This window comes from Lissotriton vulgaris, chromosome 8 (assembly GCF_964263255.1).
Source record: "Lissotriton vulgaris chromosome 8, aLisVul1.2, whole genome shotgun sequence".
Classification (NCBI taxonomy): Eukaryota; Metazoa; Chordata; class Amphibia; order Caudata; family Salamandridae; genus Lissotriton; species Lissotriton vulgaris.
In genome coordinates this window covers 139206196-139220486 of record NC_141696.1, presented here as the reverse complement: position 1 = coordinate 139220486, position 14291 = coordinate 139206196, and the positions used below count along the sequence as shown (strand labels likewise).

The 14291-nt window shown below is 48.1% G+C and overlaps 2 protein-coding genes across 2 annotated transcripts in view; one reads left to right on the top strand and one right to left on the bottom strand.

Moving 5' to 3' along the window:
• C2CD3 (C2 domain containing 3 centriole elongation regulator) overlaps positions 1-7961 on the bottom strand; it is a 607356-nt gene extending 599395 nt beyond the window's left edge. The window contains exon 1 of the mRNA XM_086933829.1: positions 7818-7961. Coding sequence (XP_086789955.1) covers positions 7818-7860 — 43 coding nt within the window. The 5' untranslated portion in view covers positions 7861-7961. The remainder of the gene's footprint in view (positions 1-7817) is intronic.
• A 926-nt stretch (positions 7962-8887) lies between these two features.
• The window catches only part of PPME1 (protein phosphatase methylesterase 1), a 171423-nt gene continuing 166019 nt past the window's right edge, over positions 8888-14291 (top strand). Inside the window, exon 1 of the mRNA XM_086933828.1 lies at positions 8888-9187. Within this exon, the coding sequence (XP_086789954.1) occupies positions 9093-9187 (95 nt within the window). The 5' untranslated portion in view covers positions 8888-9092. The remainder of the gene's footprint in view (positions 9188-14291) is intronic.

Sequence of the window (14291 nt, the reverse complement as noted above, 5' to 3'; positions counted from 1 at the left end):
AAAAACACAAAGTCTGCACTACTAAAAGTGGATAAATTATTAGACATCAGCATTCGAAGATCTAACCTTGAGTCCCTCTGGGACAATCAGAAAAGTTTATATAAAGGAAAGACACTACACAAGGAAACCTGGATTAACAGTGGTATATTTTTTCCATGCCAACTGTTCGATTCAGTTTACCCTCTAACCTTCATAGAAATACAAACTAGATATAATCTGGGGCCCCTGGAGTTCTATAACTCCTTAAAAATAAAGGCAGCATTAACGAAAGCTAAACTTATGCCTTTACCACCCTCCCTGCCACAATACATGGCAGGGATAAATCGATTGAGACACCAGGTTTCTTGGATCTACAAATTAATCCACCCACAACATTCTGCCCTCAATAAGATCATATCCTTCTGGGAATCTCACTCCTCCTCCCCAATCTCGGAGGCTGACTGGTCCAAAACTTGGAGCTCGGTCTCGAGGAATAAATCTCTCCAACCCCTTCCCAGACAAAGTTTTGGCTTCTAAATAAGGACTAATGGACACCAGCCTGCTTACACTCACACAAGATTCGAGAAGACTCTACCTGCTGGAACTGCAGTGAAGAGATAGGAGACCTAGCTCATCTATTACTATTCTGAAAATATGTGGTACCCTTTTTGGATAGTGTTTTTGGCTTCATCTCTAATCTTTTCTCATGCACCCTCAAAAGGGAACTATCCACGTTAACATGTGGCTTCCTCTGGGCAGATTCACTGAATGACAATGACAGGTCGCTTCTAGACCTACTCCTGACAGCAGCGACCAAGATCATACTAAATAACTGGAAAGACACGCGAAAAGCGTCTTTCAAATGCTGGTTGAACTGGGTCTCCAACTTAAGGGGTGCTGACAACATTGCTCTCCAGAACTCGCCGTGGAAACCCCCACTTAGGCACTTGTGGGATAGCCTTGATCGATACTTTAAATCACACAAACCGCCATGAACCACATTTCCCAGCCTGCCCAATTAAACACTTAACTGTGATGCCCTCAAGCTAGCTCATTGTACACTAATAGTCTATAAATACTGTCAATGCATACCTTAGATCATTTGATACTTAACATTGGATATATACTGTTATAATGTACTTTTTATTTTATTTATTTTCATAGAATGTGTTTGTGTACAATATCGTTTGCCAGAGGTTATATAAGGTGACATCCACAACCAAACGTCTATTCCAACCAATGACTGTCCCCGTTGGAGGAGGTTGTTATTCCGTTCGGAGTGAGTATCGTCAGCTATGCTGCCGATACACAATTAGTGGTGTCCCTTTCTCACCCCAGACAACAACCTGCGGACCTTTACAACTGTCTGACGCAGATACAAGGATGGATGAACAGCTCATCTTTGAAACTCAACGGTTCAAAGACTGACATTCTCCTCCTTGGTCAGAAGGGGCCCTCTCTATCACAGAACATCTGGCCACCTTGTCTGGACCCGCTCCCAGACCCGAAACCAGAGGTTAAAAGCCTGGGTGTATGGCTCGAAAAGGATCTATCATTTGCAACACAAGCAAAAAAGGTAGCCGGGACGTGCTTTGGGCTCCTCAGGTCGATTCGAAAGATCCTGCCCTTACTCCCCCCCAATTCTCAAAAACTGTTGATCCAAGGCCTCATACTCTCTAGGCTCGATTTCAGTAATTCCATCTACTTAGGCGCTCCGGAGGCAACCTTGAACAAATTACAAAGGGTCCAAAATGCAGCTGCCCGGATCCTCACTAACACCCCTGCCAGAGCCTCGGCCAAACCAGCTCTGAAGCGTCTCCATTGGCTCCCGGTAAGAGAACGTGTGAAGTTCAAGGCCCTTTGCCTGGCACACAGACTGCTTCAAAACAAAGGTCCCCCAAGCTTAAAAAAATGTATCAAACCATATAAAGCCCCCAGATCCCTCCGATCCGATCAGGAACATCTCATCGTCACTCCCAGAGTCAAGAAGGCCCGAACAGGTGGAAGGCGCTTCTCGGTCCATACTTCACGCCTCTGGAACGCCCTACCTCGCGACCTGAGAACTGAACCCAACTATCTACGGTTCAGAAAGCGACTGAAAACCCACCTCTTTCCTTAATCCTGTCCCCCTTCCTGCCCCCGCTGACCCGCAGTTGTACTGATCTTAGCGCTGGGATACTCACGGGTGACTACGCGCTCTATAAAATTAATTAATAATAATAATAATAATAATAATAATTACCCAGACCGTAATCCATGCCTTGCCATATTATCACCCCTGTTTATTCATCATTGCACTATGTCTTTACTGTTTTCTTCATTTGTCCCTGTATATGTACTTATTGTGTGTTTTGATTTGTCTAAAAACAACCAATAAAAAATATTGAAATCAATAATTATTAAAGCCTATCTACCATATAGTGATTCCAAGGCTCTATTTTGATTTTTTTTATATATGAATAATACAAGAAACTATTTAAGACTGGCTGTAACCAGATATCTTTTAATGAAGTCATAAACAACAAAATTAGTCATTTTAAAAACGCGGTATACAATCAGTTTTAAAGGTCCGTTTTTGCATGCAGGGGTTTAAGAACATAGTGGGATGAGATTTTTAAGATAGTGGGCAATCTATGGATATAAAACTGTTAAAAGAAACATTATTTGCAGGTGACGTAACTTATTGTATTGTAACATGGGCACAGTGTTTGCCACAGCATGAGGTTCTCAAACATCTTTCCATGTGGTTAGCACGTTACACCAAATTATGCAAAATTATGTCTGTCAACAAAAACTTACAAAATAAACCTGCACAAAGCAACTACTTGGACATGTAAGGGTAAGAATCGAAACTCAATGTATTGCTCGATAAGTAAGATTTATGATTGTTCCTCTTCATTGTTTATCTGGACTGACTCTCTCCTCGCCCTCCTTCGTCTGCACGTCTTACTCAAGAGTGCCGCCCGCTCCAAATCACATGCTGTTCTGCCTTCTTTTCTATTATAGGTTTCATTGCATTCAGCACAAAGGTTGACATCACAATACCACAGAACTAAACTCTAGCTTTGGGTTCTGAATTAGCGTGTTATATACTCTGTAATTCGCTTTAAGGCTTCTGTCAGATTGTACAATGTGGTCTAGTGGTTGGGGTGGAGTTGAGAGGGAGGAACAGGAACAGGAGGGGCCAGGGACCGGAACCAGGGCAGTTAGAGTAGGGACAGGGATAAGGAAGGATGCATAGTAATAAAGCTCCAGTAATTATAATTGATGGTGTCTGTAGTTATTGTAGCAGGATGCTACAACTGGCGACGAGGGTGGGATTAGCAAAACCCACAGACCCCAGCACCTTGTGAAAATACCCTGTCCCGAGCAGCAGCCTAAATCGAGCTGTCGAGCGTGACTGAACTGCTGCTCTGACTGAAGAGGCCATCAGCAGGCAACTCGACCCCTCTGCAGATCGTGAGGGAGCCGAGAGGAGCGACTGAAAAGAGCGCTGAAACGCTCGGTGCCAGAGAAGAGCCCTTCGCGCTCAAAACGCGAATCACGCCGGCGGTGTGTGCAGTGAGTGGCCCTCATAAAGACAGGAGTCGGGAGCCCACTCCGACCCTGCTAGACCCCCAGAGACCTGGAATAGGTGCCCAGCGGTGGGAGAATCGCTCCCTGAAGGACCGGCTGCCATTTTGGAGTCAGGCAGCAGTGTCCAATCCCCTGCGAGGGATCAGCGGCGGCCATTTTGAGGTCAGGCAGAAGACCTGAAATTGCAAATAAACATTGGTGAGTGCCACAGGGCCCAAAAACAAGCACTGATAAGTGCAAAACAAGCATTGGTAAATGAAATGATGACATTGAATGAACACTGGCAAGTGACGGACTATATCGATGAACGCACATTGACAGAATACAAGTAAACAAGCATTGGCACCTATGTTGTATCAAGCATTGGCAAATGCAGGAAGGATGAAAGAAAACAAGCACAGATAAGTGCAAGAGGTGCACCAAGAAAACAAGCACGAGTGACCGCAAGAGAAAGTCATCAAACAAACACGAGCAACCGCAAGTCTTGAAGGAAACAAGCACTGGTGGATCGAAACGAACAAACGTTGATAAATTCAAAGTGGCAGCAATCCACCAAGCATTGGTAATTGCAAGAGACAGATAAAGGCAATAGTAAAACCGCAATAGCACAACAAGCAGAAGCAAGTGCAAGGGTTCACAATAAATAATCATGAACGAAGGTAAAGAGAAAACAAGCACGAGCTAACACAAATAACAAACGAAGACTATCTTGAGCACAATTGAGCACTGATACAAGCAACAAGGAGTGTGATGAATCGAAGTGATTTTAACAAACCAGCACCAGTAATAGGAATGAAACAAGCATTGCTACCTACAAATGAACAATAAGGAATCGGTCTTAGCAACCTTAAATGAACGGATGTTGGCAAAAGAGGAGAAGCAAACATTGATCCACACAAGCGAACAAGCCGTGGCAGGCGTAATGAAAGAACACGCATCGGCCGGAGGAAATAAACACCAGCAAATGCCATAGCCAAGCAAAGTAAACGGTGAACACAAACACGCACTAATACCGGTGACAAGGAAGCGAATGAATAAAAGCAACTGTCAGCAACAAGCACTGGCACCTACACGATTCACAGCGCGCCAAGCACAAGTCGGTACCGGAAACAAGCGAAGACTGCACTGAACATAAACAAGCACGGACGACCACAAGCTCCGAAGTCAGCGAGCACAAACAAACGCAGATCTCGAATGTAAGAAGTACGAGCAAAGACAAGCGCCAAAGTAGACGTTTGGCACCAAGTGAAGACAAACGATTGAGCAGAGTGAACAGTCCTGGAATCAGAGTCAAGAATCTTCCTCCCTCATGGCAGCGGAAAAAGCAACTCAACGGTCTAATCCCTGTATTGAAGTGCCACCCCCAGTGACACAGACTGACACTCGGAATCTGGGTCTCGAATGGAATCGGTGGCTGGACTCCCTGGACGATTTTCTTGATGCAATCGATGAACAAAGGGATGGACAATGTCTGACACTACTCCTCCAGCTAGTCGGTCATGAGGGCCGTCGCCTAATCAGATCATTTCCCAAAAGGGACACAGAGAGCTATGGAAGACTCCAAGTGAAGCTACGTGCCCATTTTCATGCACTGGTGGAAGTGGATCATGCTCGCATCGCTTTCCATACAGCGCGGCAGGAACCAGGAGAACCACTGCCGAGATTCATTACCCGGTTACTAAGTCTGGTACCCTGTTGCCACTTTAACACATTTACTAATGAGGAAGCAGTTCGACTCCGAATAATCGAAGGTTGTTCAAGCGCAGACACGAAGCGCAAGATTCTTCAGGAACAATGGTCGCTAAAGAGAATCATCAGAGGGGCCGAGGCTGGAGTGCGAATAAAAGCAAAAGACTTCTCGAAAGACGTGCAATCAAATGCAAGACGCATGGATGTCTGGAAAGAGGCACCCCTCATGCCTAAGGGAGAGGCCCAGGAAACAAACAAAGCTGAAAAGAGGGAGGGTGAATCAGAGTCAAGAATCCAGAGACAGAACGTCATGGAACACTCCAAGTCACCATCACAAAAGACAAGGATGAATCAGGATCGCGAAAGCGGTACGGATGCAACCTCATGGAGCTATTCAACCTCAAGGAGTCAGTCAACAGATGAGGACACTGATACAACCTCACAAAGTTATTCAACCTCAAGGAGTCCGTCAACTGATGACGAGAACGATTATGAAACAGATGACGTGTCAAGCAGGACAAATCACACCCATGGACAAGATGGCAGATTGCTCAACAAGAAGGTAAGAAAGATGACCCACGGAAGAAGGGACCTATCCCGTCAATGCCGGGAACCAGCACGCGGACAACCCCGGCCATCCTCCCGCCATGCACTAAAGTCTACAGATGAGTCCGAGGAAGCATCAAGCAGTGAGACAAATCACCCCAATGACACGGACGTTAACACAAACAACAAGCGAGGAAAAGAAACCAACCGCACGAGGAGTAGCAAGCCACTCAGACACCGGAAAGGGAGAGGCATGTGCACTACAGACAGTTGTGTCAACGAAAAAGCGGAGAAGAGACAATTGATGTCCCGTGGAAAAGGTGAAGACCAAATGCTCCGAGACCAAACTAATGACGTAAACGATCCCCCCACAGCAACAACACAGAGGACACAAAAGGAAACATACCCACGGAAATGCTCCGTAAACAACTCCGACTCCAGGAGCATGTCATCCCAGAATGCCAACTCAATAAACATATCAGTCACAACGCCCTCAAAAGAACGTTCTCAGAGGAAACCGGCAACCGACTCCTCCGAGTCGGAAGACATGTCTGTCCGATCATTTGGGTCAACAAAATCAAGGTCCCGACCACAGCCATGGCATCAATTACCCGGACGCACAACAGAACCAAAGGACAACACGTCACGTCAGACATCGCCACCTCAAGACATGAATAAGATACCGTCACCCCTGATGGGGTCAGAGAGGTTGACTAAAAGAACTGATGGAAGGAGAACAGAGAGATGGGACAATATCTATTCAGTGGCAAAGGACTATCCCGTCACCCTACGGGGAGGACCGAACGTGGTGACAGAAACAAACTGCCACCAAATGAGAGACAAACGGACACATGACCAGGTGGTCAAGGGTCTCGCCAGCCTCAACCATGAGCGCGAAGGGAAGAAACAAACAGTGGCAGCAAATGAGGCCAAGAATCAAGACAGGACACCCACCTCAGATAGTACATTGACGTCTGGCGTGCCCGACGGTGTACAGATGAACAGTGTTGCTCCCAACCGGACGAGACAAAGAGAGATAACCTTACAGGAGGGAGTTTGGAAGAAGACCGGAACATTATCCACTCCTAAAGAAGATCAACCGTCAACAGAACAAGAGTCACCAAGGCACGCAGACTGCCACGGCCGAGTTGAGCCAGCAGCAGTCACACAACATGAAAGAACCATGACAACTGCGGAACTGGATAATAAGCCGCCCATATACAATGGGTCACACTCTCAGAAGTACAATCCGGTAGTCAAGGATGTTTTGGCTAAGACGCCGGAAAGAGTGATCAACGTCAGGACCCCCACGGATTCGACGCTACTGATACTCGAAGAACAAGTTGCCCGCCAACCCGTGTGGTGGACTGAAGAATTGCGAACACTGTGGAAATTAAGTTCAGTTTGTTAAGAAGGGGGGAGATGTCAGATTGTACAATGTGGTCTAGTGGTTGGGGTGGAGTTGAGAGGGAGGAACAGGAACAGGAGGGGCCAGGGACCGGAACCAGGGCAGTTAGAGTAGGGACAGGGATAAGGATGGATGCATAGTAATAAAGCTCCAGTAATTATAATTGATGGTGTCTGTAGTTATTGTAGCAGGATGCTACAGCTTCGTCAAGGGAAGTGAAAGGAATGTAAATGCAATTAAATTATAATACAATACTCTCCGATTGCTACGGCATGCGGTGGGCAGTACAGTACGTACGTCTGTGCATCTAGAGCAGTGGGTGTGCTGTTCACTTTTAATGACATGAAGGGATATATAATCCGTTCAAGTTGTGCGGTTGTCCCCACACATATTGCTGGGAAATTTCAGATATGTGAATGCCAGTTCCTCTGGGCTGCAGTGGTCTCTGTGGATGTTATTTATTACAGCTCTGAACATAGTTCCCTGCCACTATCAGAACAGATGGTGTGCTACTCTCGAACAGTGAGAGCTGTTGTGTTCCTGGATCTGCTAGAATATAGTTTGCATTCCACTTTGAGAAAGACGTTCAGAAGGACCGTTGTCAGTTCTGCCTTCTTACCTGTCCTCTTCTTGGTGGTGTTGCGGTTCCTTCTGCTCTTCATTTCCAAAGCGGGTGCGGTACAACCCGGGTAATCCGACTACACTCAACTCCAGGCCCAACACATTCTCCACATTTCAGCCTGAACTTCCCTCCCTCTGCAACCAAGAGGCTTCCTCTCCGTTCCCCGGCAACCGGCAGCCACAGAGCTATAGAAACAAAAGACAGACTAAACTGTTAAGAGTAGCGATGCAAATATGACGGACATTTTGAAATGTGCACCCATCTCATTTATTGTGACAAGTAATACCCAAATGAAGAAAACAGCAAGGCTCTTTTTCTTTTCTAATGCTAACTAAAAGTAATCGGTTTTATATTTGATAACACACGTTATATCTTTTTGTCAACTGTAAATTTTACCATAAATGATTATATATATATATATATATATATATATATATATATATATATATATATATATATATATATAACACAGCCACCATTATTTAGTGTATTCAAACAAACATTTTAGCAAACACTGATGTCAAGCGGCAGCTTTATTTGCTATAAGAGCTGTACTGTTCTTGTAACCCAGCGGTTCCACGTACCTGCCCATCTTATTACAGCACTTCTTTTCCAACACCCCAGGAGCAAACCACCGCGCTGACTGCCGGGAATGGCGCCGCCTCGTCGACCAATCATAAAATCTTGAGGTAGCGACAGTTGGTGACAGGGGCAGGGCTAATGGCTACACATGCTGAAGTGGGAAATATCGCAATGACGTCACTGTTTTTGTTCGCAGGCTTTGTCTGTTGTAGTATTTCCAGGACGTGGCGGTACTCTGCGGCAGCAATAGGACCTTGTACAAAATGCCATGAGATAATTCACTCTCTGAATGTATTTAGTAAAATACAATTATTTATGACGTACACACAATACTTACATTTGGAATGATAAACTTTGAAAAGGAAATTGCCTGACTTTAAAATGGCCCTCCCTTGCGACAAATGTCCGACTATAGTGATTAGTTGCTGCGTCTGTAAGCAAGAAGCAATTTCTAGTCCGTCGTCTTTCGTGTCAATTCGTTCCCTGCAGTTGTCCGTCTTCTCTTTGTGTGGCCTGAGTGTGGGTGGGTTGGTCTGGTGACGGCTCTTGCACAGCCTCTTCTTTCAGCCTTTCAAGCGGTCTCTGAAGAGGGGTTGTAGGGCGTGGGAGGTGGACAGTTCCCCACCTGCTAGTTATCCCAGGTGGAGAGTGCTGCAGGAACTAGGCTGAGCTCTTTTTACCTGCCGCATCATGTCCGCCCTGGAGAAGCAGCTACAGACGAGCCGGCTGCCCTCCAGACCGCCGGTACCCGGAGGAGGCCAGCCTGGGGCAAAGATGCGCATGGGGTAAGTAAACTCTTTCAAAGCCTACAACTGGGCACAGCCCGTAGGAGGGGCGGGGTGAATGAATGCAGGGTGTCCCTAATGATGAATTCCGTAAAAGCCGAGTCAAAGCATATTTGTGTCATGTTCAGAGTAAGAGAGATCCGTACAGTAGGCGTTGTTATTACGTGTGATTGAGCAGTCCATCAGCAAAGCCCTCGTAGTTTGTGTTCAGGCTAAATAATCTGTATATTGTATTGCAGCATTTATATAGCTTTTACTACCCCATGTGAGGCTGTCTGCATGGGTAGCACGATACGCCGTGTAGGGTGTGTAGTTTGAAATATATTGTCTTTGTTTTTGATCGTGTGTGGGGAGTGTTTCCATGTAGTGCACGCTCTGCGCTGCGATTATCGTGACACCGCCTTTACCAGTGTAATGAATGAAGAAGTGTGAGAGTCAGGTGCGCAATTTATGGTTTTCAGAAAGCTGGCAGCTTTTAGCCCCTTGTTGTATATTTATGATCATGGTTCTCTTAGTTGGTCATTGCACTGAGTTGTCCATTCTGATATATTGTGTTTAAAGTGTGAAGTCCTGACCAGGCATGCGTTGGAGGGAGTAATGGTGGAGATATGTAAAGACTTTCATCATAACCAGTGCTTGAAATGTAAATGTAAAAAGGTAGGTACTCATTAAACCAGGATATCTACAGGTTAACTACTTAGAAGTGCTGGTACTCTCCTATTACAAGTGTTAGGCCTCCCCTGAGAATTGCAGGTACTCTCCTCTTTAAATTAAACAAGTGCAGCTATTCAGTACCTGCCCATTTAAGACACTGTTAGTATCTCTTCATCTCTAGGAAGTAGCCCTCTCCTTATCCACACAACATAATTACTCCCACTTAAATCATTGATATTTCGCAAACCAACCTACAGCTCTACGTCCCTCCTTTCAAATAGGTTGTGGTAAGCTTTTGTGGACTCTGGCTATACGTGTGATTCTTTCCTACACTTTTGGTAGAGCAAACTTGACAGGGCATCCACATCGTTGTACGTAGATATTTCTTTCTTCATCTTTTATCCACCCAACTTCAATTTTTTGGTGTTCCTGTTCGAGTATAGCTGTATAACTAATTTATAGAATATGAGTATGGATGATGTGTGTGTGTGGTGCGATAGTATGCTAAAATGTTTAATGTTCATTCTGAAAGGACAGTTGGAACTTAACTTTCCTTGGATTATCTGTTCTGTGTCGCTCTTTATACTGGATATTAATGTATTGCTCCACTTGCAACACTTTTCATTACCTCTCTTATCTCCTTGCACCTTTACCTTTCCTCTGTGCCCCTTTCTCTAGCCTATAACTCCCTAACTCTTGCACATCTCCCATCTACATTGTTTATCATAGCATACAAGTGGCCCGATCGAGGGCTAGTAAGTTCTTTGTGTTTAAACCTAGGATTTCTATAAATCCTAGTACCTGTAGGTTTAGCAGCTTTCACCTGTACTCTTCATTCGCCTACGTGCGTGGCCGACTGTACACCCATGATACTTTTCCCTATTTAAGTCCCAACAAAACGCTAGGTTAAACATTTGAAAGCATGATCTTCCTCTACTTTAGTGCCATATAGCTGCTAATTGAGACTCTTCCATAATGGTAATCTTCAGCCAAGAGGGGCGTGGCTTGGATGCCGAGGAGGTAGGCAGCGTGATCCCGGAGCTCCGCGCCCGATCCCGAATATCATCCTGATTATCTGAACGGATCCCGGCGAAACTGGGAAAATTCAGAATCTGAAGGCATCACGGAGGGTACGGCGCTCACAGCGGACGACCTAAAGCTGTTCTCGACCCAATAATTTGGCTCTGAAAGTTGGCTTCGGGCGCGAATCCATCGAGCTAAGATGGCGTCCTGAACCTGAGACAAAGAAACGACGGGAACACGAGGCCGGACTCTTCTACTGGCCTATTGCTGGTGATGTTGGATGGAGTGAAAGGCCCCTCTTGACTAATTCGGTGGACTCGGGCGAGCTTTCCTTGCGCTGCTGTGAGCTGCTGGGCGTCGGGACCACAAGTGAGTGCGCTGAAGAAGCGACAACATGGCGGCGGCCCTGTGACGATGGCCCCGGCTCTCTGTGCAAAAACTGGCATCAGACGACGTCAACGGCTCATCCGAGACACCGGACCCTAGACTGCGGCTTTATCCAGAGTGCTTGGAGCGGAGCCCGAGGTGCGAAGCACAGCAGGACTATCTGCTCCTATTGTCCGGGGAATCTCCTAGTGGTGGAGCCCTGCAGAGTGGAGTGGGGGTGACGAGGTGACCCTAGAGGCCGTTATTATTTGCAGCCGAGATGGTGAAAACGAAAGGGAAGGGGGAAGGAGCGACCGACACTGAGGCTGCGGAAGGAGCGGATCGTGATCAGTCTGCTCTTCAACGCATGCAGGACCGTATATTGGAGGCCATCTCCACCACAAAAGACGCCCTGCAGCAGGACATAGCCCAGGTGGCGACGGGCTTGGGCCTCCTGAAAGCGGATCACGACAAGCTTAAGGACAGAGTGAAATCTGTGGAGATTACTATTCAAGAATTGGCCCCGGACCACGCAGCGGTGAAAGCGCAGATGGCAGACGCGCTAAACCGGCTGAAGGTGCTGGAGAGGAGGGCCGAGGATGCAGAAAACAGGAGTAGGCGCAATAACGTTCGCCTCGTGGGCCTGCCGGAAAAAATCGAGGGCGACGATTTGGTGGGCTACCTCGACAACTGGTTACGCACTGAGGTGGCGCCGGAGGGATTGTCTCCTTTCTTCTCCCTAGAGCGGGCTCACAGGGTGCCAGCTCGGCCGCCAGCCCCGGGCCTTCCACCTCGCCCGGTAGTGTTCAAGTTGCTCCACTACAGAGACCGAGACTGGCTGTTGCAGAGGGCAAGGGAAGTGGGGCCTTTTCAAGTGGATAACAGGGTCACCATGTTCCCGGACTACACATTTGAGACTCAGAGGCTCAGGGACAACTTCTTGTCCCTCAAGCGTGAGCTCCGTGGTGAGGGCATAAAATATTCCCTGCTCTTCCCGGCGAAGTTGAGAGTGGTGGTGGATGAAAAATCACTTTTCTTTACGACCTCGGCGGATGCATGGGCCTGGTGGGACACCTATAAAGCAGGAACGGATGGAGCTAAAGCCAGGGCGGAGGAGGCTAGAGTGGCGCAGCCGATCAGGAAATCCCAACGGATTCGGAAAAATCGTCGGAGAACTGGCAAACCCTCTGTGTCACAAACAGAGGCGGAGAGGAAGGCGGCTCTGCAGGCGGTTGTGGACTTGTCTAGCGCGACCAGGAGCCAGTCTGGGAAGGGCACGGACTCTGATGAGCCGGGCACGGGGTCGGAGACGGGACTTTCGGAATTTGGTGGAGCCAAAGGCCCTGTAGTGACACCGCAAACTTCTGGGGAGATTCTTGAGGCATGACACGCTGGACGGAGGGAACGGCCTACTGGTCAGACACTGGGGCGCTATGCCCGTGAGCGCTGAACACTGTTATTTGGGGTTTCGTGATTCTGTAATGAGGGGATTGTGGGGCGGAATGTGCGGGATTGATTTGCTTTGACTAACCTTTCGACATCGATCCGCGCCCTACTGGCCCTTACGGTCATCGCAGTGGAGACTGCGAACACTAGAGCCTTTCCTTGAGGGGTAGTTGGGTGTGACGGTTTGGATGGCGTTGCTTCCGTTTGTGGGGGGGCCTGTCCTGGGGGGGTGGGAACCGAGAGTAGTTGGGGTTGCTCCGGTTGTTTTGGGGAGGGGGGGGGGGGTTTCTTCTGTTTGGAGTGGGAGGGATGGGCAGTACGTGGTTGGCAAACGCGCATGGTCGATGACTTCTATTGTTCTATCTGTGTGTGCGACAGGATATGGCTAGTACGGGGGCTCTGAAATGTGTGACCTGGAACGTGCGGGGTATGCAGACTATGACACGAAGGCACAAGGTTCAGGCGTACCTCAAGCGTAGGGGTGTGCACATAGCGTTCTTACAAGAGACACATCTCAACAAGCAGGAAGGATTTGCGCTACAGAGGAGGTGGAGGGGGCAACTGTTTAACACAACGTATTCAGTTTTCGCAAGAGGGACGCTGATTTGGAAACGAGCGGGGGTCCCTTTTCAAGTCACTAAAACGTTGGTAGACCCAGAGGGCAGGTATGTAGCGGTGGAGGGGAGACTGAGGGGTAGGGTGGTATCCCTCTGCAGCGTGTACGCCCCCAATGTGGATTTGTCCGCGTTTTTATCCACACTCTCGGGCAAACTGGCGAGTTATCTAGCAGGGCCGATGCTCATGGGGGGGGATTTTAACTCGGTGGTAGATGTTGATTTGGACAGGTCCCATCCCCCGCTGCGCGCATCCCCAGCACATAGGGTGGCTAAGCGCAGGCTAGAGTGGCAGGAGAGTTGGGCCCTCAGAGACGCCTGGAGGACACTGCACCCCACCACTAGGGACTACTCCTTTCACTCGCATTTGCATGATCTGCATGTTAGGTTGGATGCTTTTCTGTGCTCAACACATATGCTCTCCACGGTGGGTGGGGCGGAGTATTTGGCTCGAACGATGTCGGACCACAATCCTTTGTTGATGTCCCTGAACTGGATGGTGGAAGTTAACTGTGTGCCAACATGGCGACTGCAACCTGACACCTTGGATGACTTGCTTTTCAGGGAGGCCCTTGGGGTGCGAATAGAGCGCTACTTTGAGGAGAATAGTGGCTCCGCCTCCACTAGGGCGGTGGAGTGGGACGCGTTTAAGGTGGTGGTCAGGGGGCACTGTATTGGGAGCGCTGCGGGGGCCCGCAGGACTTTGATGGATGATCTTGAGAAGGCGGAAGAGCGGTTGAGAGAGAAGGAGAGGGGACGCCCGAATCACCCCGAGCTCCAGGAGGGGCTTAGTGGCGCCAGGGAAGCGCTAGCGGTGGAGTTGGAACGGCTGCGTAGCTTTGACCATAAAACGTATATGACAAAGGCGCATGCGGAAGGTGATAAGGCGGGGTCAATGCTGGCGTGGCTTGCCAACCCGGTCAGGCGGGGCATGCCAATCATGATGATCCAGGCGGTGGGGAAGGAGCCCTGCCACACCCAAGCCGGGATACTGGATAGGT